The sequence below is a fragment of the Protopterus annectens genome, chromosome 3.part0 (assembly GCF_019279795.1).
Source record: "Protopterus annectens isolate FY-2018-M chromosome 3.part0, PAN1.0, whole genome shotgun sequence".
Taxonomy (NCBI): Eukaryota; Metazoa; Chordata; order Ceratodontiformes; family Protopteridae; genus Protopterus; species Protopterus annectens.
Genome location: NC_056731.1, coordinates 371,717,679 through 371,745,198, shown reverse-complemented (window position 1 = coordinate 371,745,198; position 27,520 = coordinate 371,717,679). Strand labels below are relative to the sequence as shown.

General features: G+C 38.4%; 1 protein-coding gene across 1 annotated transcript in view; it reads right to left on the bottom strand.

Moving 5' to 3' along the window:
* VOPP1 (VOPP1 WW domain binding protein) overlaps positions 1-19,336 on the bottom strand; it is a 1,075,975-nt gene extending 1,056,639 nt beyond the window's left edge. The window contains exon 1 of the mRNA XM_044064818.1: positions 18,875-19,336. Coding sequence (XP_043920753.1) covers positions 18,875-18,937 — 63 coding nt within the window. The 5' untranslated portion in view covers positions 18,938-19,336. The remainder of the gene's footprint in view (positions 1-18,874) is intronic.
* Positions 19,337-27,520: the final 8,184 nt, after the last annotated feature.

The window sequence follows — 27,520 nt, the reverse complement described above, 5'->3', positions numbered from 1 at the left end:
AGCAGACTTCTTTGAGAATGCCGCCAAAGCAATGGATGAGGGTAAAATGGTTCACAATACCTATCTTGATCTGGCCAAGGCATTTGACACAATTCCCCACCAAGCACTGTTGACAAACTCAAGAGATTAAGTATGAACCTTTATGTCACTTAGTGGACAACCATCTGGCTCATATACATGGGGGAGGTCATCTCTACAAAGAGGCCAGTATCAAGCAGTGTCCCTCATGTATCAGTCCTGGGACTGCCCCTTTTTGGCATTTACTTCTTTAAAGTCAAGGGCAATGTCAATGGCCTCTGGCTGACTAAATTTGCAGATGATTGCAAATTAGGAGCAGTCAAAGAATCCCCCATCAGCACAAATGTTCTCCAGAAAGGGCTGGCACAGACAAACAACTGGTTTCAGACCAATGGACTAAAACTAAATGCAAAGAAATACATAATAGTATCCTTCAGGAAGTCATCCACCCCGGTAACTATCATGTTGACAACATACTCCTTAGACTTGACCCAGTAGTCCGGGACTTGGGCATACACATAGACAGTTATCTAGCCTTTGACCACTACATGTCTAGAGTAGTGAAAAAATCATTCTGTTGTGTGCAACTTATAAACAAAGGTATGGTGTCTAGAAACAAGGAGGTCATGTTTCTACTGTTGGCATTCATCAGACATATCATAGGTTCATAGGTAGGTACTAGGCTATCGGCCCAAGGGCCTAAGTAAGCCTAGCCAACAAGGTTCCCTGGCTTATGCCACCCAAGAAAGTTATCATTGAGTACAATGCCCCCTTTGGTATGCACCTAACCAGGCACATACAACAATTGAAACATCCAGAGAGTTTCCTCACTGATTGTATACAGGGCATAAATAACATGCCCTATGCAGACCACCTCAAGGCTCTGTCTCTGTATTCTGGCTCCTACAGGCTCTTGAGGGTAGATCTATGCCTGGCATACAGGGCATTGTCAGAACCCACTCTGATGGACCTCCTGCATATCCACAAAACCAGCAGCATGAGAATTACCTGTTCTAAAAACATAACCCTTGTCTGTGACATAAATAGGATCTGCTGGAGAGGCAGGTATGTATCCCAGAGACCACCTCTTCTCTGGAATAGGCTCCCCATCTAATTCAAGTGTAACTTGGACAACTGAATGGGGAAGAAGAAATTCATCCCTGGTTTGTCACCTATTTCTCTAATGGACTCAGGCAGCCTGTAATTGGTTCACCTCCCAGGCCCCTGCTTGTAAATGTTTCATATCCCAAACCCCAGCTTACACTTATCAAGAGTACTAGAACTTGTCAATGATTTGGGACAGATGTCTAGCCTTAAAAAGGCCTTTGTGATCATTAGCCTAGTACACACCTATGAACTTACAAACCTAGACGTTTACATATTTTTACAATGGAAATAGCCATGTTTTGGGAAAGTGTCACTTACATTAAATTACCAGGAATTAATATCACTTTTATTCTTTACAGGAAACTGAAGCAAACTAATGGAATTATGATGTTGCTTATTAACATTATTAGACAATTTGTGGTTACCTGAAATTGCCCCCTTGAGAAAGATTCAATATGATAGTTTTTTATTTCTTTTCAATTTCTTTGTTCTGTGTATAGCTTCAGTGTCTGGGTATTTGGGTGCCCAGTTGTTGGTAATCTTTTTTCTAAATCAATGTGTGAGTAATTATGTCTTTATAAACATCTCAGCTGCCTCCTGTGGATGTCAGTGCCTGACAGTGTAATTATCTCTATTGCCGTAAACGCCTGATTTATTCAATGGCTTATTTTTAACTCTAATATGATGAGAGTCCTCTTGAGAAATTTTCTTATGAAATATATGAATGCATGCAAGACTATACTTAATCTGCATGTTTCAATATCTATTTAAACACAATTGCTGTGAAATTCCATAAGTAAAATAACAGTTTGCCCTGTTTCTGTAGAGCACTTTTAACTGATGACAATATGAGTTGTGTTTTAACCTTGATGCATTTACATGAAATGGTGCCCTGGTTTTACAACAGTGGTTTTCATTATGACTCAGTCATAAGGTCTTGATATAAACATAAATATTTGGCAGGGTTTGAACCCTTCTTTCTTCCCTCCCTTCCGTTTTATTCAGTTATCTTTTTACTACAATATTAATAATACAAGAACTATGCAGATCTATGTTAATATCGTGGACTACCTGTAAGACCTAAAAAAAAAAAAAAATCACTGAGTTGTACTGCACTGGGTTTGTCAGATGTTTGTCATATTTTTTAAATTTGATGGACCACACTTCGGTGGTGACTTCTCACACTGATTACTTAGGAACCTGACCTTGGTCTACTTAACATTATCAAATTTTGAAAATGTCAAACAGCAATATTATCGCAAATGCCGTACATGGAAAGTGTTGTTGCGGGATCGTGGTACAGTGAGGATCAGGTAATTTGCCTTTCCTCACTGTAGTGTGATCTCAGAGTTGGTATATATAATTAGCGGGGGGGACAAAAAAATTTTGATGTCCGGCATTTACGATCATATTGCCGTTTGACATTTTAGTCTTTCGACAAGATGATATAGATGCGGGACCTTGATGTACCTATTACTGTAATAATCGTTAGCTTTCTGATGTTCTTCATATTGATCACTGCTGCAGTAGACTAAGCTATATGTGTTATATACTGCATAGGATATTCCGCCAGCTAGCCAGTAAGCTTCCAATGCTTCAGGGCACCTTCCATATACCCAAATGATTAGCCAGCTTGAGCTGAGCTGACTAAAAACAGGTTTAAGCACTAAGCACTTCAGATCTTTCCTGTTGTGGAAGAAAGCACTCCTCTATGGGCTTTCAAGGACTGACAGTCAGCTTGTGCTGTTCCATAGCTGGGCAGATAACTTCCCTTTGGGGAAAAACCTGCCACATATTATTTTTTATTTTTAAACTCTTCTATTTAGGAAAGTATATTTGAAGCTAGGAATATGTGCTTTTTAATGACAGTCATACAAATTTACTGTATTTTAAATGTGAATGCAGTTTTATTTCTAACAGTTTAAAAGTTAATTTAAATATTCTAAAATTGCTTTCTATTTGTGGAGAAATTGTGTTTAAATTACTTTTTGTTGATGAGAAAGTGTATTCAAGTGATTTTTTCTGTGTTTTTACTGGGAAAAGTTACTTTTTACTACTTTTTAAATTTTACTGGCTTGTACTGCTTAGTGTTCCTGGGAAAGAGGCACCATTTTCGGCTTAACCATGGAACAAATTATCGGTCCTATGGTCGGTCCTTCTTCTAGCCACAAAAAGAGAACATTAACTAAACAGACTTTGCCACCATGGTAGGCTAGCAATTTTCCTCAGCCACAGGTAGGTGACTCTACTATGGCCAAAGCTGGTTCCTCAGACCACTCATCTTTTTCCCTGGAGCTCTCTGGAGGTGTCCATATAGCCACTATGGACTTGGGGTTATCCATGTTCTCTGTGGCTGTTGAGGTCCCCTCAGTGGGCAAGGGAGACCCACTCTTGTTGATTTTGGGAGAAGGGGCAAGGTAGGTACCCCTGCTTAGTCAGGATGTTGTGCCCATCCCTGGGGAAGCTATCGCTGCCATTAACAATATTGGTTACCCCAACTTTCTTTTCAAAAAGAAAGAGAAAACTAAACATGTATCTTCTCCTGCACTAGTTTCACTGGACAGGAGTAGTTTATTACATCTGGCTTGGGGTCTTGTAGAGGCTATTTATCCATGTTATCAGGTGGTTTCTGGTAAAAGAAAAAGGGATTCTTCTTTTCCTGAAGAGATTCATGAAATTGAATCTGGAGATGAATGAGAGAGGACAGATGCCGTATTTTCTCCTCATTTATGTCACTCATTGTGGATTCATGTTATAGTTATAGTCTATGTAGAGCTTTTTCTCCAGGGACTCCACCGAAATAATTATTTTTTTCTGCCCAGTTGGACTTTCTCTGTAAACAAATGCTATTAAATATTCAATAAATAAAAAACAACAATTCTCTCCTGAACTTGTCTCCAATGGTACATTCTTCTCTGGCCACAAGGATATTACTAAAATCCTCACAGACAAATTATCTTCCAAATTCACTTTACTGTCTTTTCATCTGTCCCCTTCATTTCTCCTCATACACCCCTTTCAGAGATCAGGTTGGACTAACTCTTTTCAGTTATTTGCAAAATTCAAAGCACTACTTCCATTGGTCCTGACACAGTCCTGGATGTCTACTGAAAAGCATACAATCCCACCTAGCAAAACCCCTCCACCAACTCTTGAGTCTCTCCACTGATTATACCCTTGACGTGTAGAGAATGTCAGTTGTTCTGACCTTACTTATCCTGGATATTACAGGTTTATTAGTTTCACTAGTGTTATTTGGAAGGCTATGGAATGTATTATAGCTGAACTAATAAACAGTGATAAGGTGTTATAGATATATACCATATGGACATTTTAAAAGACTGATTATGCCTGCTTAACATGATTGAATTCTTTAAAAGGTTTACTGAGGCTATGGGACATGTACAAGGTTTACATGCCAAGGCCATTGGCACTATTCCCTGTACTGGGACAGTTGACAAACTCTCCAAACTAAGCATTAACCAGTACATAGCTTGCTTGATTGCTAATTGGCTGTCTGAGAGAACCCACACTGTTAAGGTCATTGGTATTTGCTCTAGACAGACAAATGTCACCACTGGTGTCCCACAAGGCTCTGTCTAAAATTTCCCTCAACTTTTTCTATTTCTGTAACTTAAAAACTGATATCGATGGACTATGGTTAACTAAGTTTGCTGGTGATTCAGAATAGCTATCAAATCCCATTCTGATACTCAAATTCTTCATCAAAGGTTGAACAAAACAGATCCCCTGTGTATTAATCATGGGCTTATTTTCAATACAAAGAAATGTAGCATAGTTTCCTTTGGTAAAAGTATTACTACTGCTTACCATTCAGATAACATTCCATTTAAATCTGGCAGTTACTAGGGACTTGGGTATATATGTTGAAAACAGAACCTCCTTTGACCACCATGTCCCTGCGGGACTTAGAAAATCCTTCTGTCTTGCACAAGTTATCATTCATGGTAGCTCTTCAAGGTCCAGAGAACTTACAGTCCTGTTTTATTCATCCCTTATTAGGCCCATTATAATGCATTTTTTGCATGTGCCTGGCTAAACACCTAAACCCTTACAACAGCTTGAGTGACCTCATCATTTCCTCTCCAAAAGATCTCCTGCCTCAGTACCTTTATCTACTCTGACAGAATAAAAGTCCTGGTTTTCTACTCAGTGTTTTAAAGACTCCTGAGGGGTGATTTCTGCTTAGCCTCACATGCTATGAATGACCTGGAACTTTTTGAACTCCTTCACCTTAACAGAACCGGTAGTAAAGCAAACACTTGTTATAGAGACCTAAACCTGCACTACCACATCACCACCACCAGATGGCATGACAGATACCTAACTCAATGTATACCCCATTTCTGGAATAGGTTACCCTTACCCATCAAGCACAGTACTTCCCTAGCAACCTTTAAAACTAGCTTGCATGGCTGGATGGGTGATGACAAATTTTCAGTGGGGATCGATCTATTTAATGGGAGGGGCATTGTTACTGTCCCACAGGACTGGGTAACGTAGTTGAGCTTCTTGATGATGTCCTCTGGCCCTAAGCTTAGTAAAAACCTAAGAACACTATTGCACCTTGTTGGTGATGTATTGTTGTTCATTACTGGCAATACATGTATATATATTTTTTTTTCATTAAATTATCACTGATGACATAGGCAATTATGCATTTATATAAATTAAAAGAAACCAAATTGACATATTTTCTGTTGCAAACATTATACATCACTTATAATCTATCCAGTCATTTTCAGTCAAACATTACATAGTTCATTCAGTTACTGCCTTCCTTTAAACCTCATGGCGCCTCCAAAGCCTACAGCATACAGGACTGAATTACCTATCTGATATACCTTTTTACTTGGCTGTCTGCTCAACTAACACTACAGCTATTGATCTTCAGTTATGGCACAAAGATCCATAAAGTTTGAGTATCTGTGGATCACTGCTCTTATTATTTACGTAAACACAAAATTAGCCTACTGAGTGAAGCCATGTATTTTAAATTTGCAATTTGGAACTGGGTACCTTATTGCTCCTACATATTTCTGCATTTTCACATTTCTTTTGTTTTTCTTTTAGACAGTACAGTTGTCACATCTCATATTCTTATATCATTTAGCCATATCCTATATTATTTCCTTTTTCTACTCTAATCCATTAACTGTTATTATGGGTCTTATACCAAAACTAAGTTATGTTTTCTCATGCTGCTCAGCTGATCTGGCCATTATAGCATCTCAGTCAGCTCTTGCCACTTCTGTGGCTTGCCTGATAGAACTAGGCATGTTGAGGCAGTGTTTACCAGAAACTCAACACACACACGCGCGCACACACACACACACACACACACACACACACACACACACACACACACACACACACACACACACACACAGCACAAAGCACTTCCACTAAACCAACTTAAACTGAGGCTGACAATACCTAAGCTTCCCACTTTAAGGATCAAGAGACTTCAGCCATTAGGTCACACATAAACACATCCAACTTCACCCTAGGCATACCTTTAAGACTCACAAGGGTGCAGATTCCAAGACCTTAAGGTTGACTTAGACTACCTCTACCCATGATAATATTTTTATAAAAGGTGACTCTATTGTCAGGCATATAGGGTCAAGCCTTAAAAGGTTGGCTAAAAACATGTTCACAACTGGTTTTCTGAAGTCAATATCAGGGATATAACCAGGACTCTTAGATCCCTCCTTTCTGAAAAATATGATTATGGCCTGACAGTAGTCCATACAGAGACGAATGCCTCTATACTCGGAAGTACATGCAGAAGAATATGATTGAGCTTGCATATGCATATGTCCAGGGCAGGAAAGACACTGGTCTTGAGTGGTATTTTGTCATCACATAATCTGATGCTGAGATTCAAAGACCGTATAATTAGCTTTAGTGATTCACTACCTAGCTAGTGTTAGTCTAGGCAATCCAATATGTGCCAGCTTGAAACAAGATGGATAACAAACCTTCCTTCTTTGTCATTGATGATCTGCACCTGTTTTACCAGTGCTTTTGCATTCTGGCTAAGGCTTTTGCTGCCTGCATTGTGCCTTTTTAGTTAGAATTCATCTGCAGGATATAACATATTTGCAAACTCTAGTTAGAAACATAATAAAATATCTATACTTAATACCAGGAGTGTTAACAAAACATGCTTTAATGTTTTGCAACTTGAACACTTTCACATTTATTTTTATTTATTTATTTATTTTACATTTGTTGACTGGGCTAGTCTAACTGGATATATGTCCATTTTCAGTAGAGGCCCGATGAGAAAAGCTCCAAGATGTATGCAAAATTACAAAGAGAAAATACAAAAATACAAAAACAGAAAATACAAAAAAAGACCACAGGGGGTTGCTTTTGCATATGTGTAGTTACAGAGAAACTGATTTTGAGCAGTGAAAGCACTCTCTCATTTACCTTTAGACCTAATGCCAGTAGTGGGAGAATATCAGTAATTATTAACACATCATCACCTCCCAGCAGATCCCTCTGGACACAAACCTTGAATACTTAGATATCTAAATCACCTAAACAAGATTAATTACCACTTTATAACTAGCTATAAAATATCTTCTATGTCCCCTTATAAGCAAGACAGCTATCTTAGCACCTTCACTAAAATCTCCATTAAACCCAACTCCTATGTAAAGGGGAAATGCAACTATCAATCAATAAACTGACTGTTCCACACTGCCAGTGCTTGATATCTCCAGTGTTTCCCTGACATCATAAACACTAGCTCTCTGTGCTGATAGTTAAGCATCCTACTAAAATAACCCACCACCCTTGATATTGCCCTTACAAATATAGAGACTTCTTGTACATCATCTTACCTTTCTTAATCAGACAATAAATCCATGTCCTTTTCCTTTAAAACCAGTGGTACTCCTCCTGCAAATACTTCTTTGTTTAGGGTCTACTCAAAGGTTACCTTCTTCAGTTACTTGATGACCCAAATAAATTCCACTATAAGCCTCCTCTGATTGATCCCTTTGCTAAAGCCACTGCTTGTGTCTGACTTCTACTCCATCTTAAATAGGTACATGTTGATAAGATAATCCCTATCTGCACCAAATATAAAGAGAAATTTAAAAGCAACCCCCTGTGGTGAAATACCTGTATGAACAAATTGTGTAACAAGAGAAATAAATAGCTTAATGTTTATAAGAAGTCACTTTCTATCTTAGGACTACAGTTAAGGAAACTAGCAAAGTGCTTAAGAGAACCATTAGGAAGTTCAAAGCAGAATATGAACTGAAAATAGTGATTACAACCAAAAATAACTATAAATATTTCTTTAACTATCTCAGGAAGGTAAGCGCTAACACCCTGCAATATTTGGAGCTAGTACTCAATAATATTCCCTGTTATGACATAAAAGAAATAGCTAACATTTTGGCAGAGAAATTTAGTGCAAGTTTTACTCTGCCCACAGTAGTGGCTATTTCTCAGATTCCACAATTCCAGCCAATGCCTTAATTACTATAGAACAAGTCATCTCAGCCTCTAAAACATACCATCTTGTATGATTACTAGTACCAAATATAGCCTAAACCCCTTCTTAACCTCTTTAATCTAAGCTTCTCCACTGGTTAGATTCCTGAAGCCTGAAAAGCAACTATTGTAATACTGTTACACAAGGGTGGCCCAACGATGCATCCTTGAAACTATAAACCCATTAGTCTCACTGGCTTTAGATGTAAAGCTATGGAATTTATCTCAGATCACATTAATCTGTACACTTAAAATATCTTAACCCTGAACCCTCATCTATTTGACTTTATCAAAGGATGCATTACATACAGCATGCAGCATATCTGGACTTTGCCAAAGCATTTGACACTATTCTCCATGCAGACATTAGTGAAAGACTTGTAAATCTGATTATATATCCTTATGCTGTGCAATGGATAGCTAACTGGCTGCCTGGCAGAACCCATGTATTTAGAATCACTTCTGAAAAAAAAACTACCAGTGATGTACCACAGAACTTAGTGCTGCGTCCTTTCCAAACTGGCATCTATTTCTCAGACCTTCAGGCCATCACTCCTGACTTATGATTATCTACGTTTGCAAACAATTGTAAATTGGGTGTTATTAGTTGGTCTTCCAATGACTCACAATTATCTCAACATGGATTAGACAATGTTAACAACTGATGCAAGGGCAATGGTCTCATATTAAATGTGAAAAAATGTAATATAACTCAGTTTGGTAAACAAAACATTTTCCCATGACATATATGTGACATCTCTCCATTCAGGTGCCACATGGGCTCTAGGCACGTTTGTTGAGAGTTCCTTATCTTTTTAACCATTATGTCTCCACAGTGGTTCACAATGCCATCTACCTGGCTGTACTCTATACATCCAAATGCATCTCCTGTGGAACCAAAAAAGTCATAATTTCCCCTTTACTCATATCTCATCACATAAATTATTAAATATAATGCCCCCTTTGCTTTGGCATGTATTGTCTAAGCATATCATTTAACTGTAGAAATCTCAGAGATTCTTAACTAAAAAGATCAGTGGCCTTAAAAATTTTAGTTATCAGGATAAATTGATTGTCTTCTCTGTGTATTTGGCCTTCTGTAGATTCCTTGGTCAAGATCTTGTCTAATCTTTCAAGCCAGAAAAGATCCAACCCGTTTTGACGTCTTATTCCTTCACAGATTAATTTTTTTCTCAAATACCCAGTTATATATTTATAATATGTAGACCATAAAGTATAAGAGTTAACTGGAACAGAACATCTAGGACAATACAAAGAGGCCTCAGACCATAAATAGGGTGTCAGTAAGAACTGGAGGTCAGAGATGTGCACACATACATGGAGGAAACCTATATATATATATATATATATATATATATATATATATATATATATATATATATATATGTTAAATACATGGACCTTTGTGAAAGACTGAGTACTCTTTTCAATCAAAGACTAAGCACTGGCTTTGTCCCAGTTGAATGGAAAAAGGTCACCATTATCCCGTTGCACAAAGGCCATGGAGAGAATCATCATGAACCTTATCAACAAAGATATTGGTAACCTCCAAACACTTGACCCTACTCAATTTGGATTAGTCAAAGAGAGATCATACCTATTAAACCTGGCAGACATCTTCAAGACAGTCACCAAGGCCCTTGATGAGGGTGAAATCTGTGCATACAGCCTATCTAGACTTAACCAAGGCCTTTGACATTGTCCCCCAGTCAGGCATAATTGACATACTCACCCAGCCTGAACTGAAGCAATTATGGTGAAGCCCCATAAAGAGCATTGCAACAATAAACAAACCACAAAGGTAAGAATGGTTTGAAATCACTTTAAGTACACTTTTGTGGGAGGAATACAAACATAGGATGGTACCAGTGCATGATTAGGTAGAAAAATTTATAATCCAAATACTCTTATATGGACTTACATTATATTCACTTACACACTATAACTTTCTATGATTATTGTTTTTGCTGTCACTGAAAGCAAACATAAGATGATAGAACAATTACTCTGCATTGTGCTGAGCAGAATATCTGCAAAGAAGCCAGCTCAAAAATCTTCTTTTAATCACATTTCAAAGTATTAAAATGCAGCAGCCCTAGAACCAAAAATACTTAATTATTGAGCTGACACCAACTAATATATCTAAGCTGCAGTTTAAGGCTACCTGATATTGCCTGAGCAGTGGAACCCATGTTATTATTGTATTGTATTATTTTATATGCAATTGTCTTCCAGAAGGTCTGAGTTTTCAGAAGAGGCCTAGGAAAAGAAGCCCCACAGACATACAAGTGGTTAAAAGCACTGTGCTAGTTAAAGTATAGTTACATGAATGAGAACATAAACAACTAGTAAATCGTATAGGTAACTTTGTAGGACCTAATATACGTCTAACCTTACAATCACATTCCTTTGTGGCATTCTTAGACTTCTTTCAGTGCCTAATGTTTAATGTCATCCTTAATTATGGGAAACTCAGTTGATCATAGGAAGTTTCTAGGCTAATAACCCTAGGGCCCTTACAAGCCTAGCCAAGTTCTACCCTTATTTCCATGATCAGCACATATTGGCCCTGTCCATAGTCACTGACTTAATATTTAACAGTGAGTAAGTAAACACTTTCTTTGTACATTTTGATGCTCTGTCTTCCTCATCAGCGACTGTCTCATAGATGTACCGTACAACAGAATTTATAGAACTGTAACATTATACCATTTCTCAGTAGGCTACCTTCATGTAAATAACTGCTGAGATTAAATACCATTAATAATACACTGACTTTATTCTTCAAAAAAAAAATGTATTAAGTTATTCAGTGTCCGTACCCCCTTGGGAGGAAGGATTCCTCAGAATATCTTACAGTTTCTGCCTCCAATCATCCCTACTATAAGCCAAAATATGCACTATTAGGTGGTTTAATTATATTTCTCAGAATGTAAGAAATGGCTGCTCTATTTGCTAATTTATTTGAAACATATATAACAACAATGGAATTGAATCTACAGCTCCCCAGTTGCAGAACTGAAAAAGAGATTCTTGGCTGATACAAAAAATACTTAAACATGTGATATAGATCCCATTATACCATGACCCCCCATTAATATTCCAAAACGTGCATGCTGATTGGCCAGCGTGCACGTTGTAAATCGACTTATACTAATGGAAAAAGGTCCGGTCGCCTGGACTTTTTCCATTAGTATAAGTCTCTTTAAACTGTCTCGCTATGTTAAAGAGTTTAACATAGCGACACAGGTTAAAAAAACGGAGATCTCCGTTGCTTTTTAAAGCTGTCTCGCTATGATAAACTCCTTTAACATAGCGACACAATGTAAAAGCAACGGAGATCTTGCTTTCTCCGTTGCTTTTTAAACCTGTCTCGCTATGTTAAATGGGTTTAACATAGCGAGACAGCTAAAATAAGCAGCGGAGATCTCCGTTGCTTATTTTAAAGCTGTCTCGCTATGTTAAACCCATTTAACATAGTGAGACAGGTTTAAAAAGCAACGAAAGCAAGATCTCTACTTTACTGTTCGCTATGTTAAATGGGTTTAACATGGCGAGACAGCTTTAAAATAAGCAACAGACATCTCCGTTGCTTATTTTAAAACTGTCTCTATGTTAAACCCATTTAACATAACAGTAAAAAGCAATGGAGATCTTGCTTTCTCCGTTGCTTTGGCCACAACTCTGATGTACTGCGTAGGCATACGCAGTACATCAGAACTGCCTTGGATACCAGACAGCTGCGGAAGGGCAGCAAAGAGGCATTATACAATGCCATTATTTAAGAAAAGTAATTATTTCTTTTCTTAAATAATGTCATAGTATAATAACAATAACCCACTTCTGGGTGTGGGTAATGCGGGATTTACCCACGGTTGTCTTTGTTTGGTCCCTCGGGCCAAACCACGCTAACCGTGGTTAAATCCCGCATTACCCACACCCAGGCGTGGGTTATTGCTATAATAATCAAGCCATGCCCTCCCTGACCCTGTTCACCCAGGGGGTCATGTCTAGACCCCACAAAATGTTATGAATGCCACTGATAAACTACAACATATACAGAAAAAAATCAAGTCACTCAGATGTAATAACCCAACATGTCTATGCTACATGTCAAAGTGCATTGTACAATACCATTACGCAAATTACAAAATAGGTATCATGGTTAGGCAGTGTAAGGGAACATGGAAGGAAGTAAGCTTTTAAACATTTTAACTGCAGTAACCCAACACCAAACTAAATGAGCACTTAACACATTCAACTCATATTTATTCCCAATAACTGACTTTGCATTTGTTTAATTATCATAGTTTTTACTGTTGACTTCCTTCTTGTTTACAGGATAATAATTGCTACAACACAAAACAAACACTACATCAAGAAAGCAAACTACTCAAAATGTTTGAATTAGTTATATCAGAAAAGAACAACAGAATTAAAATAAAATGAAATCACTTTATATAATATGAACACAAACACATATACACACACACACACACACACACACACACACACACACACACACACACACACACACACACACACACACACACACACACACACAAATAATATATTTTGACTATGTGATTTTGAGACAGAGGACTCTCCCCATGTGAGTCAGGAAATAAGTTACTCAGTTGCAGTCAGTGTCATTTGGCTTGATTAAGCTTCAACTCCCCTTTCTTACAAAATAATTAATTTCACTGATGTAGTAGTTAGTAAACATTGTTGTCTAGGTTCTCAAAATACACAGTTTTAGTATACCAGATGAAGGCTTCTGGATGTTGTTAAAGCAACTAAAACATCTAAACATGACTATAGCAAGTGGTGCTTCCAGACTTAGTTATAGGTCATTGAACCTCTACTATTTATAACAATTAGTAGGCAATGCAGTTGTAAAAGTCATACTAGTTAAACAGAAGAGTCCCCCACTCCACAGCAGCATATTGTGTAATGTCTAAATTTTATGTTTTATATTTCGTCTCTAAATTACTCATAGTATTTCAAAAATACAAAGTGCGCTTTAAGAGAAAATGCCTGGCTAAGAGGTGACTGAATATATTACATTCATTTGTTGAGTAGGCAGGAATGTATAACCATGCAAAAAAGGACAGACCATTCAAAAACATGTAGCTTTCCTCATTATGTCAAGTTAAGATTCAGTTTCAGGTTCATTAAATGGCTCCTGGTCACTTACTCTGAAGTCCCTTTGGATCTGTTATCAAAGCTTTGTACTGTGGTTTAAAATAGAGAAACAGTTGTGTTGTGTCTTATGGCTAATGTTCTCCTAAGAGTAAGTGGTCAGACTGTGTGTGTGTGTGTGTGTGTGTGTGTGTGTGTGTGTGTGTGTGTGTGTGTGTGTGTGTTTAGACATCCTGTGTTTTTCCTTTAACCACAGACCACAAAGTCTGCTTTGCTTAAAGGGAAGGTGTTGTAGCCAATGAAAATTCTGCAGTCTGAAGTGAAATTTGTTGATAGCCAACAAGTTTAAAACACTGTTACATGCACAGATGTGCATGATAAGTACTTTCATGAATTGCACACACATAAAAATGTAAAGCATTCTGTATTACTGTAGGAAATTGTAAACTTCTTTTCAGCAAGCAATATCTAAAGAGGCTATGCCATTCACATAATCACAATGTAACTGATTGCAGACCCGGTTCCAAGCGATAATAAAATGTAGGTGGCTACGGCATTAAAATTCATTCTTTCTCCACAGCTGTACACTGGCTTAATATGTAATAATTTCAAAATCAGAATATGCTTTAGTTTTGGTAATTATTATTTTGTTTGCATTTTGAGAAGTTGAAACTATAGCCCCAGGATGTATTTCATAAAGTCTAGCTACAGCAGAAATGCCTTCAGCTGTGTTTCTTTCTTTCTGATTAGTTATTCATTTTCCCTGTCTTTTTCCTTCTGTGCTCTGTTGCTAAAATATGGTCTCTCGTTCCTTTCTTCTATTCGTTTACTGTTGCTATTTCCACACCTCTCTTTTGCAATGCTCTTTCCCTAACTCCACTATTCTTGGTGTCAGACAACGTCACAAAGGCACAGCTGGTGACAGTGCTTGCCACAGGCAGGGGTAATTACTTGCACTCCCACCCCTACCATATCTGCAGAACATAACAGAGTATCACTGAGGTGAGAGTCCCTTTGCTGCTGCTGTCACCCCCCTCGCATGAAGAGGAATCCCATGTATGATCATTGTTTCCTTGTCTGCTGAGGTTACACAATCCAGTATTCTTACACGGAAATTAAGTTATACAGAATCCTTCTGGCTACAGAGGTTGAGTTATCCAATGCCCCCCTCTGTGCACAGATAATTCAGTATCTCCCTGTGTCACAAGTTAGATCATTCACTGTCCTCCTCTGTACAGTGGCTGAGTCAGTGTCCCCCTGGGAATATTTATTTCTTTATGTATTTGCATTTGTTTACAGGGAAAGTTTGATTGGACCATGCAAGACCCCTTTCCAGCAGAGACCCAGGGAGAAAAGCTCCAGCAATAGACATTAAATAGAACAAATTACAAAAAACAAACAAAACAAAAAAAAAAACAATGCACAAACTTTGTCAAAAATGGAAAAGATGAACAGTAATTTATCAAAATATTCAGTATTATGGTTATTAACATAACTAGAGGTCTGGATGTATAAGAAAGTCATGACAAATTTTAGAGCATACAGAATGAGGTAAGCAGCAAATAAAAAGAGTTAAGCAGTGGAGAGTAAGAAGTATTAGAAGACAGGTTAGACTTGGGGGAGCAGTAGTGATTATGCAGCTTGAAGCGAGTGACAGGCGTTGGAGTGGCAGGAATGGATGGTAGTAGAAAAATAAAGAAGACAACTAAGGAGAAGGGGTGGGGAGGAAAGAGTTAAAGTGGTATATTAACAGAAATGTTAAGAATCATTTATGAAAGAGCGTAAAATGATGGAGAAAGAGATAGCTTCTAAGTGCTTTTTTCCATGTATGGGTTCCTTCAAATTAGCTATGATATGATCCCATATATTCTTACTAGGAGTAATATATAATTATCAGCTACAGTATTTGAAGGGTATGGCCAATCTAATACCAAATGGGATAGGTTAATTCAAGCACCAAAAGGGATATTGGCTAGGCTTAAAATGGCCCACAAGGGCAGCTAACCTAGTACTTACCTAAAATGACTGGAGTCTTAACTGGATGCAGTTATAGGTCGAAAAACAAAGTGATGAAGATGGGATACAGAGAGATATATGTGACTAAAGAGATGAAAGTAGGCATGAGATCAAAGAAAGAATATAAAGATCACATTAGGCTGGGAGAAAGGAACAAGAATAGAGGTGGAAGTCATCAAGTATTCTCCATACTACATAACCTGGAATCACCCGATGTCCATCTGTGTACAGAGGTTAAATCAGTGTTCCTTTGGAAATAGAGGTGGAGGCTACCCAGTGCCCCATTGTATATGAATGCTGAGTCATCCAGTGTTAGTCGGTGTACAAAGGCTGGGTTATCCAGTCCCCCCCCTGCATATAGTGGCTGGATCATTCTGTGTCCTCCTGTGTACAATGGTGTAGCTATGCTACACACCTTTGTGTACCCTGGTTGGGTCATTTATTGCCCCTCTGTGTACAGAGATGGGATTGGCTAGCATCCCTCATGTAAAGTCTTTGTGTCATCTGCTGTTCCTTTTTGTACAAGGGATAGGTTATGTAGTCTGCCCCTGAGTACAGAAGTAGGGTCAGGTTAGGTTCATAGGTTCATAGGTTTATACTAGGCTATCTGCCCGAAGGCATTTATAAGCCTAGCCCAAATTTTTGTGGCTTACGCCACCCCTTATATGAAAAAATACTGTGCCCATTAGTTTGTTGTGCCTCTGTCCAGCAGTGACACAGAGATGATTCGGGTAAACCGATCTCTCATCCACAGGTCTAGATTTCTCTTGAACAGAGTCAGCGAGGTGCTCTGCCTCACATGGACTGGGATTTTATTCCACAGCATAGGGAGTCTCTGAGTGATAAATCTATCCCTCCAGCACGTCCTATTTATATCCGTGCTAAGGTTTAAGTCGCTTGCTCTAGTGGTTTTGGTGGATTTGGATTTTTGAGGTGGAGCATGTCCATTAATTCCGGGTTGGACATGGCCTTGTATGTCAGGCACATGTCACCTCTGAGCAGGCGGTATGCGACTGAATAGAGCTGGAGTTTCTTCAATCTGGCAGCATATGACAGATTTTGGAGTCCTTTATCCTTTTGGTGAGGAACTTTTGGGGTCTCTCCAATTGCTGCAGATGTCGGGTGAGATACATCCCGAATGGGGCATTGTACTCGATCACTGGTCTGATAAGTGAAGAGTACAGGGAACAATGACCTCACTAGATCTGGATGTGAATCCCTTCATGATCAGGTGGGCAATGTAGAAGGTCTTTCTAACCACTTTAGCAATGTGAGTGTCAAAAGAAAGGCCACTGTCAACCTGGGTCCCCAGGTCCCTGATAACCTCTTCTGTGCTTAGTGGATTGCCACCTATATGGTAGCTTGGGGTTACCTTGTTTTTCCCGAAGGGTATGACTAGACATTTTTCCATGGCTCTGGCACCAGCTATCTGTTTCCGTGAGTCCCTTCTGAAGGATATCCGTGTCCGATGCACTTTCCACTACGGCGCCCAGTTTGCAGTCGTCTGCAAACTTTGTCAGCCAAAGTCCTCCCATGTTGGCCAAGAGTATATAGGTTGAGTTACTCAGTGTTCTTCACTGGGAAAATACATCACTCTCTCTTATCATCTTTGCAAGGCTAGTATTAGTCATCATTCCCCTTCTGCACAGGGGTGGGCCATACAGTGTCCGCTGGCGTGGAAGAGATGGATTGCACAGAATTCCCTGTGTGTAGGGTTTGCATCACCCACTGCTCCCTTGAGTGCATTGGCTAAGCCATCTAGGGTTTCCCCTCTGTACTTAAGGTGGAGCACCCAGCAGAGAACAGACACTGGAATTACAGTAATGTCAACAGTACAGAATTATGTTACCTAGTATTATTCTACGTACAGAGACTTGACACAAAATGCAGACCTGTGTTCTCATCTGTTTCCATGCTTCACTGCTTCAAATTTATTTTGCCTTTACATACATTACAACACACAGAAGTAGCTATTGCAACCAAGATCCCATTAAGAAATGCACCATCACCAGATGTTCAGCTGACCAGCTTTTCCACTGTTTTGTTGGTCAGCTGATTATCATGAGCCTCTCCAAAATCTGTAACTGTGGGTGGCTATCCTACAGCAGCACGCTGAATAAGGCTTCATCATCTGTTTTAAGGCTGCAGTCATAATGTGTTTGATGCAGAATCTCAGGGCCAGTATAACACTTCTAAACAGGATCACTCTCAGCTGTCAAGTAAAACCGAGACTACCCAGCTGGAAAATGTTAACTCTACTCACCTTCTATCATGATCTGTCTTGCTGACTGTTTTGTCTTATCTGACACAGTCAGTTGAGGTACCATATATCCATACCGCCTGACACGAGAAGCAAAGGAAAGCAACACAACTATTTATGGATGCCAGAATCTGCATCCTGGGTAGTTACAATCTACCATCCAAGTCAGTAAAACTAAGATCCCAACCTCTGCCTCTCTTCTGTAATCAGCACAGTACTGCAGACATAAGTAAGTTGTCATTCACTAGCTTTAATGATAAGGAAAACTGCAGTCAGAGCTCAAAAAAGGCAGGGAATGGCCCTATCAGTCTGCAGTATTGTAACATCAGCTGTGAGAGTTCAAATCTTGCAGGTAGCTGACAGGTACATGGAAAAATAAGAAGCAGTTACATCGCATAAAGGTGTGCTTTCCTTCGGCTGAGGATCAAAATAACAGTGGTAGAGTTCACAGTCAGATATGCACACACACACACACACACACACACACACACACACACACACACACACACACACACACACACACACACACACACACACACACACACACACACACACACACACACACACTATTGTTTTATTGTGTATCACTCCTGTTTAAGCTAATTGTTACGCTTGTTAGAAAGTGGCCCATTAATGTTGCAATTACTTATAACCTGCCTTATAAACATGCCTGTTGAGCGTAGCATCCCTAAGGATCTCATCTTACTTTTGTTTACATTTTAATGCTTAAGCTGTTTCATGCATATTCCTTCCAAAACTCTCCTCACTTACCTCTATCAGCAGTAAGAGGATGAACGTTAATCCAGAATAAGAAGGGCTCCTTTCTCCCTTCATGATTCCCCTGCCTGGATCCAGATTTCACGCTTTTCTAAAGCCAGGAATATTCCCCAAGGACGGGAGCATATTATCCTTCCATATTGCAAAGCAGTGGTAATCCCTTCCTGTTCTGCACACTTTCAAATTCTTACAGTACAGCAAGGAAGAAGTAAAGCCTTGTAATCAATCAAGTATTCTTTTCTCAGTCCTACAATTTGGCCACACCATGGATTAGCTGTCTTCTTGTCTTTTGTTTTCTCTTCTCTCTCACTCTCTTTCCTTGGCAGTGTGTCTCATTTGCAATTGATTATCTTTAATTTACCTGTAATACAGCACAGCAGATGCAGTCCTCATTCTGTGACAGTTACCACAGCCTGCATGATTCGCAAACACAAAGGAGGATGATGACAGTGTGTGTGCATATGTATGTGCTATCTCCGCCCCCCTGTTGGATGTGATCCCATAGATGGCAATTACACAGCTACTCTCTCTCTCTCTCTCTCTCTTTCAGTATTTCCCCTGTCTCTCTCTCTCTCTCTCTCTCTCTCACTCTCTCTTGTTCTTTCCATTTCATTGCCTCTCTGTCTCGCTCTCTGTCTGTGTCTGTCATCTTTCCCTTCGCTGTCATCTGTTTACAGAACTATTTATCATTTGAATTCTTTAAGGGATGTAGGTACACATTTTATTTATGTGTGTGTGTTGTTTGCATGTGTGTACATATATCTATTTTAATGCATACTTTGTCAGTACATATTTTGCATGCATACACAATACACAATGCATAGCTACTTGCCCTCCACTGCTGTGACAGTGCACATTTTAACACACAATTACAGCTGTAGCAGGACCTGTGCTTTGTGATATTGTAAGATATTTTCATGTTAAACTATTCTAGATGTGTTAATATTACATAGTGAAGCCACCACTGTTGGTTATAAATCAAGCCATATGGCACATACCTCTCAACTGTACAGATTTTCACAGAATGTACAGATTTTTGGCTCACATTTTTGGTCCATTTTTCATAAAATTGTAGCTTTCTGGCAAACCATTGGCAAATCATTATTTATTTATTTAACATTTGTTTACCAGGAAAGTTCGACTGGACACAGGTCCTTTTTCAGCAGAACCCCAGGGAGAAAAGCTCCATGAGTAACAGTAAATTTTCATTCACACATTTCAATAGTCAAAAAAAGTATAAAGTAAACAAAATGTAGTATACATAAGAACATACAAATGTGTTACATCTTCACAAAAAAACTAGGCTTTGAACATACTATTTGTAGGTATGACATATCAAAATACAAGGTTAAGACAGGTTGGAAGGAACAAAGGATTAAACACTGGAGGAGAAGTTGGATATGTTTTGGGTATACTGTGATGAATCAGAGCACTCATGAGGGGTTAGTACAGGAACATAGCCACTTATGTTTTAAATAAGCTTTAAGTTATGGCTTAAAGTGGTTAGTGGATGAGACTGAGAGAATGGAGCTAGGAAGAGAGTTCCATATACAAGATATATACCTGGAAAATAAAGATTCTCCTGCAGTGTTGTTAGCCTTGGAGACGGTGAGTAAGTTCTTGTTGTTAGAGCGAAGTGGTCTGCTGGAACTGTAAGGAAGGATGAGATTTTGTAGTGCAGGGGTTCTAGTTGGTTTTGTTACAATTTTGTGAGATAGAGAGAGTTGGTTGTAAAGAATAATGTTGGGAAGCTCAAGCCAGTCTAGTATCCCTAAAGCTGTACAATGATGTGTTCTATATGGGCAGTCAGTTGCAAACTTAGCAATTTTATTATAACATGCTTTTCGCTTAGACAAGTCAGTTTTCCTTAGATTAGTTAAAATTGGAGAGGCATATAGCAGAGTGGAGAGCAGATGGGTTTGTGCTAATGTCATTTTGACCATTGTGGTCAGAAACCTTTTGTGCCTATATAGACTTCCAAGTTTCTTATGGACTTTTTTTATAGTTAGGGAGACATGCAAGTCACATTTTAGGGTATTGCCTATTTCCACTCCAAGAAGTTTTGTATGGGTTGTCGGGGAAATCACAGTATTGTCTTTGGCTATTATGCTGAATGTTGGGCAGGAAATAGATGTCTTGTTAGGTTGGAAGAGTAATAATTTAGTTTTGTTTGGGTTCAGGACTAGATGGGCATTGGCTAACCATGTTTCAACAGAAGTGAAAGATTCCTGTATTTGAGAATGAATAGTTGATAGAGATGTGGCAGCACAGATAAGTGTTGAATCATCTGCATACTGTATTATACAACCATGTGGAGTAGATGTGTGTAGATTATTGGTAAAGAGGGAGTAAAGGAGAGGGCCTAAGAGATCCTTGGGGGACACCAATGGATAAAGGAAGGCATGGAGATAGGTCACCCTGCCATAGAACAGATTGTTGATGGCCAGGTAAATAGTTATGAAACCATGCTGTGGCAAATGGTGAGAAGGATAGTTCAGTTAGTACATCTATTAGTTTGGACTGGGAGACCATATCAAAAGCTTTTGATAGGTCTAGAAAGATGGCAGATACAAATTTGTTGTTATTCCTGTGATGGTTTACAGTATTAGTGAAGAATAAGAGAGATGTTGTGGTACTATGTGATGGTCGAAACCCATGCTGTTTGTGAGAAGGTTATTTGTTAGTAAGAATTTCATGACCTGGAGATGAATACATACATTTAAGTAAGAAAATAATGACAGACATTTGAGTTTCAGACTTCATACCCTTCAGAAAATTCACGCTAATGTAAAACCTGTTTTTCTATCTACTTTCTAAGTTTGCAACAGCAGTATTTAAAATTTGTCCATATTGTTGGGCCTTTGTCCCTCAATTATTTATGGCTTTGTCCAGATTTCTTGCCCTATGAGGTTAGGAGCTATGGCAAGGAAACATATTTATGAGTGTGTGTTTGTGTATGTGTGTGTGTACACACATGTGCCTGTGTTAACCAAAGGCAACATTTCATAGCCTGTGTAAGGTCCTAACATTATAATATATGCTGACCATTAAACAATTAAACTCTTAGTAGCAATAAAGAATGTTGCAGTAAAACATCAGGTACCTTACTTTGTCTTCAGTAGTAGAAATGCTAAATATTTTGTCAGAAGGTCAGCATGTGGCATACTTATCTCTGAAGCAAAAAATAATAATAACATGAGTATAAGCTGTAGTCCTTTACTACAACTTTAAAGCAAATCCAAACACTGACCTCCACAGTTTACACTGGGCAGCATGGGGGCTCAGTAATTAACATCTCTGCCTGACAGCACCATGGCCCTGTGTTTAATCCTGACTTCTAGTCACTGTCCCTGTGGAATATTGCATGTTTTCCCTTTGTTGGCATTGATTTACTCTGTATACTTTGGTTTCCTTCTTCCTTATAAAACATGGTAGTTGAGTTGCTACTATATATGTAACTTCAATATAAGCTTGTCTTTGAGACATTGGTTATAGCTGGAAATGGTCCGAGAAGGACCAATACATTTACCCAATTAGCAAATAAAATACAAAAGAAATTAAGGAATACCATGACATTAATGTGTCTTTCTTTAGATGAGATGTTAACTTAAATACCACTGTAGCTGCCACTGTCTTGGTTTAAGTGACTGTTAAATATGCCATTTTATTTGTCCATGTTGCATTATTCTGACCAAGTCAAAACTAGCATTTATGTCCAGTAGTTCTTAATCAATGAAACAAAAGCACATAATCCTACACTCAAATATATCAAATTAGAGAATCTGATCACAAAATTAGAGCTTCTCTTATTTTGTGCTTCCATCACACACAGGAAACACACACACACACACACACACACACACACACACACACACACACACACACACACACAGGCAAACCCACGCACATGTGATATCCCTATTTACTGTAGTACCAGATACAACTGGTATAGATTATGTGAGATCTTATTTATGTAAAGGTGCAGAGTTTACACACAATAAGGTTGAATTGATTTGTATATTACACAAACTTATACTGGAGATCAATGCTTTTATATTTGAAAAAGCTTTCTTTTTCAAAAAAGTAGGCATAGCTATGGGCAGCTTGTGCTGATAACTACACCAACTTGGTATCAGTTTACTGGGAAACAGAACAGGTACTGAGGAACAATCCTTACTGTGAATATATTAGTCTCTATAGGCGATTTGCAGATGATATGTTCCTTGTTTGGGCAGGGACATCTGAGATGTTTTTTGAATTTGTAGAATTTTTACATAGAACTACAGATTTTTTAAAGTTTAGTAAACACATTTCAAGTACGTCTATAGAATTCTTAGATGTTGTGGTCAGTAAGGATATGTTGGGCTCCTTTAATACCAGAATTTAGAGGAAGCCATGCAGGAAGAATGCACTGCTAAGTAAAAGCAGTATGCATCCTGGACATATAAAAAAGAATATATTGACGTGACAACTACTTAGAGCCAAGAGGCTACATAATAATGACAGGGAGGTAGAAGAAGCTTTTGTGAGAATGAGAGAGTAATTTTTAGAGTGAAGCTATAAGAATAGTGGAATTGAGCGTAGCATTACTGAAGTTTATACCCTATGAAATGCACAAGGGAAACCATATTTTTCAGAGAATCATTATACAGAGATAATGTGCTACCATCTAAAAGGGATAATAGATTAATGTTTACTTATTCTAGTGACATTAATATTACATCTGACATTGTAAAAAATAATTGGCCATTGTTAATAGCAAATCCTGAACTTAGAAAAGTTATTAATGGTACACCACAGTTTAGTGTTAGAAATAATTTATCATTGAAGAGACAGTTATGTTATAGGAACGATCTATATATAGCAAATAAAACAAAAGAACCAGTTAACACAGCACTGTATAAAACACTATTTCATCTATAAACGTGTTTAATCTAAAAAATAAAAACTGTAAAAAGTATATAACAGATGAGCGCGTTCATACCAAATGTGCTTCACCAGATCTAAAAACTGTCTAACAGGCAGTGCTTAAATACAGTCAGGAAAGTTCAAAATCACATGGTCAAGTCATGCAACCTAAGCAATGGTTTTAAAGGTATATGCTAATTTAATCCTTTCCCTTTGTCAGATTGTAAAATTAACATCCATTTAACTTCTAAGCATTCTGTTTTTGTTTTAATATCACCTCCTCTGGCTCCTACATCCAATAATTCCAAAACTAAAAACTTAAAAGAGTGTTCAATACCAGTGTTACAAATATGCTTATATAAAGCATTCCTACTGTCACATCTGCTTATTTCATATAAGTGTTCCCTGATATGATTCTTCAACATTCAATTTGTTTTACCAACACAGTAACATCTACATAATCACAAACAGCCAAATAGACCAGGTTGCTACTAATACGATTGGCATGGAAATTGAATTTAAAAGTACGTCCAGTAACAGGATGTTAAAAGGTATCGGTTTGAATGTACTTGCACGTTACATAATCTGCATGGCTGTGTCCCTTTCCTAAATGAAATACAGGGTCTGTTGCTAACTAGAGGTTTGTAGCACAGCAGTTTGGTAATGTAACTATTATTCCTATAGCAAACGTGTGGAACTTCACCAAGGAAGTCCCTGCATCTGGCATCAGCAGTCAAAATATGCCAGTGCTTCCTAATGATGTCACAGAGAGGTTGAATGTCATTTGAATAGGTAACACACATTCTAAAATAATTTCTGTTATTATTCTGTCTTACCAGAGTATCAACACTATAGTGCTACAAACCTTTAGTTTTCTCATATTTACAGTGAACAATACAGAAAAATCCATAGTGCCAGTCCCATGCTTCAATTAGTTGCACTGCATGACCATAACAGTGACTGTACAAACTCCATTGCAAACCACTGAGATTATCTGACATCTACCGATAATCCTGTGTATGTTTCATCAAAATTTACTCAGGCAGTTGGATCGCTATACGGAACAAAGTCACTATGAGTTAGGAGAGAGAAAAAACAGCAATCATATTGTTTTTACTCCCTAAATGAGACTGTTTAGTGAGCGTCAGCTAAAATTACTATATTAATTAAATAAATACAACTGAAAAAAAAGAAAACAGCAAAAGTAATTGCCACAAGATTTACAAGGAGCTGTTGGGTTACTTTCTCCCAACCAGCATTCAAAAAGTCGTGTTTAGTGAGCATGGGAAAACAAAACAAAATGAATGCTGTTAACTGCAACAGAGTGATGTGTGTGTATCACAGAAAGGCTGAGTGTGAGAGTGAGGAAAACATATTTTTTATTTTTTTATTTAACATTTGTTAACCGGGAAAGTCCGACTTGGAACGAAGCCAATTTTCAGTGGAGGCCCGGGGAGAAATGCTCCAGATGCATGTCTTTGTATACTGTGTGTGTGTGTGTGTGTGTGTGTGTGTGTGCGTGGGTGTTTGTGTGTGTGTGTGTGTGTGTGTGTGTGTGTGTGTGTGTGTGTGTGTGTGTGTGTGTGTGTGAGAGAGACAGAGAGAGAGAGAGAGAGAGAGACAGAAGGAGAGACCATGCTTCTTAACTTCTTTGTATTAACATGCTTTTTCTGAACAATAAGAAGTTTGAAACTATAATGGCGGGTTTATTGACTAATTGTAGTCCTCAGAGATTTACTAGAAAAGCAATAATTTTTTACAGAACAGAGCAAAAAATATGAGGCAAATCAGGGGCATTCTACAAAATCAGGGATAGTTGAGAGGTATCTGGGTGGAGGGATGTATTGCATTGTGTGTAATGTTTCATTTATTTGATCACAAGACTTCTGAAGTATAGACAGTCATGAAAGAGTCAGTAATTGCTGAACATGTGTATGTGTGAGTGTGTGTGCTTCTGAGTATGTAAGTCTGTTGGTACCTCTATGAGCAACAGAGTGTGTGTGTGTGTGTGTGTGTGTGTGTGTGTGTGTGTGTGTGTGTGTGTGTGTGTGTGTGTGTGTGTGTGTATGATGCGTCTTTGTGTGTATGTGTGTATTAAATATTTAGATAATGTAGATATGTATATTTTGGATTAAAAATAAATTTGCCAAGAGTAATTACATATCCTCCAACTATGAAACGATAACAGTAGGAACTGTTTTACTTGAAAAATGCAAAAAATATGTATATAGTAATAATAAAACAAATACAAACCAATTTAGTAGATAGCCCATTTTCTAAGCATAATAATTCCTTCCAGGGTGGGCATTATAAGAGGAAATAACAGACCTTCTGGGGTAGAGAGACCCTCTGCCTGCAGTGTCAAGCCTCACAATACCTCTGGGTGGTCTATTATTTCTACTATAATACCCAGCCTTTAGAGCACTATTGCTTGCTTCCTACATGCCTCCATCATGTGATCTGTTATTTTACTGCAACTATGCTTAAAAGTAATGAAGGCATTATTAAAAGACTTTCAAGAGTGTCTATCACTTTCATATGGGCACTTTCTCACTTTGTTTGTTTGTAAGATATATAAACTCCTTATTCACATGGAAAATTAAAAAAATTAGTGTGGCACTCAGCTTCTAACTCTAAATGAATTGTAAAATTGGACTATTATGCCCACTCCTCCTTTGTAAATAAGCGCTGCTAAGTTAGACAAGATAAGTTATCAAAAAGTAGACAATAAAAATAATAGAAAATGACTGGGATTTGGGGAAATCATTTGGCTGTGATCAACTATTTGCATGTCAGCTATTATAGAGATGGGCCAATGTCACTATAATGATTATATACATACACATGTACACATGTACACACACATTATATATAGATTTTATATATATACATATATGGTTCTACCTGACATAGTCGAAACCACACAACACCGACAACCACATCACCGACACCACATATTCGACAGTCCATAAACACGAAACCACACATAACCGACAACGAAATAACCGACGGTACACAAACACGAAACCCCATACACTGCACACACCACAATAACAATTAAAAACAAAACACATCCCCATTCCACAAACCACACACACAACACAAGCACACCAAAATCCTTACAAGCCCACACTAAACCTTACCTAACCCTAAGGTCCGTCACTATCGCACACTTACCTACCCGCTCCTAACCCTAACTCACTTAACCCGCCCTATCGCTCCTAACCCTAACTCACTTAACCCACCCTATCGCTCCTAACCCTAACTCACTTAACCCACCCCTATCGCTCCCTAACCCTAACTCACTTAACCCACCCCTATCGCTCCCTAACCCTAACTCACTTAACCCACCCCTATCCCCACAGACCGTCAATCTCCACACTTACCTGCCTCGCACCCTAACGTCCGTCACTACCGCATACTCACACAGCCTTTCCCCATGTCGGCATCCTCGGCGTTGGTGTTGTCATCCGTCGTGTCGGTCTTCTGCATTGTCGATGTTCTGCCACTCGCGATTCGCGTCGGTCTTCTTCACTTTCGATCTTCTGGAGCTCCGGATTCCGATGTCGGTCTTCTGCGCTGTCGACGAAGTCAGGTAGAACCACATATATATATATATATATATATATATATATATATATATATATATATGGATTCAGTTTATATCCTCGAAATTCTGAAATATCGAAATTCAGTATTTCGAAGCTATAAAGTCGAAATTTCAAAACCATA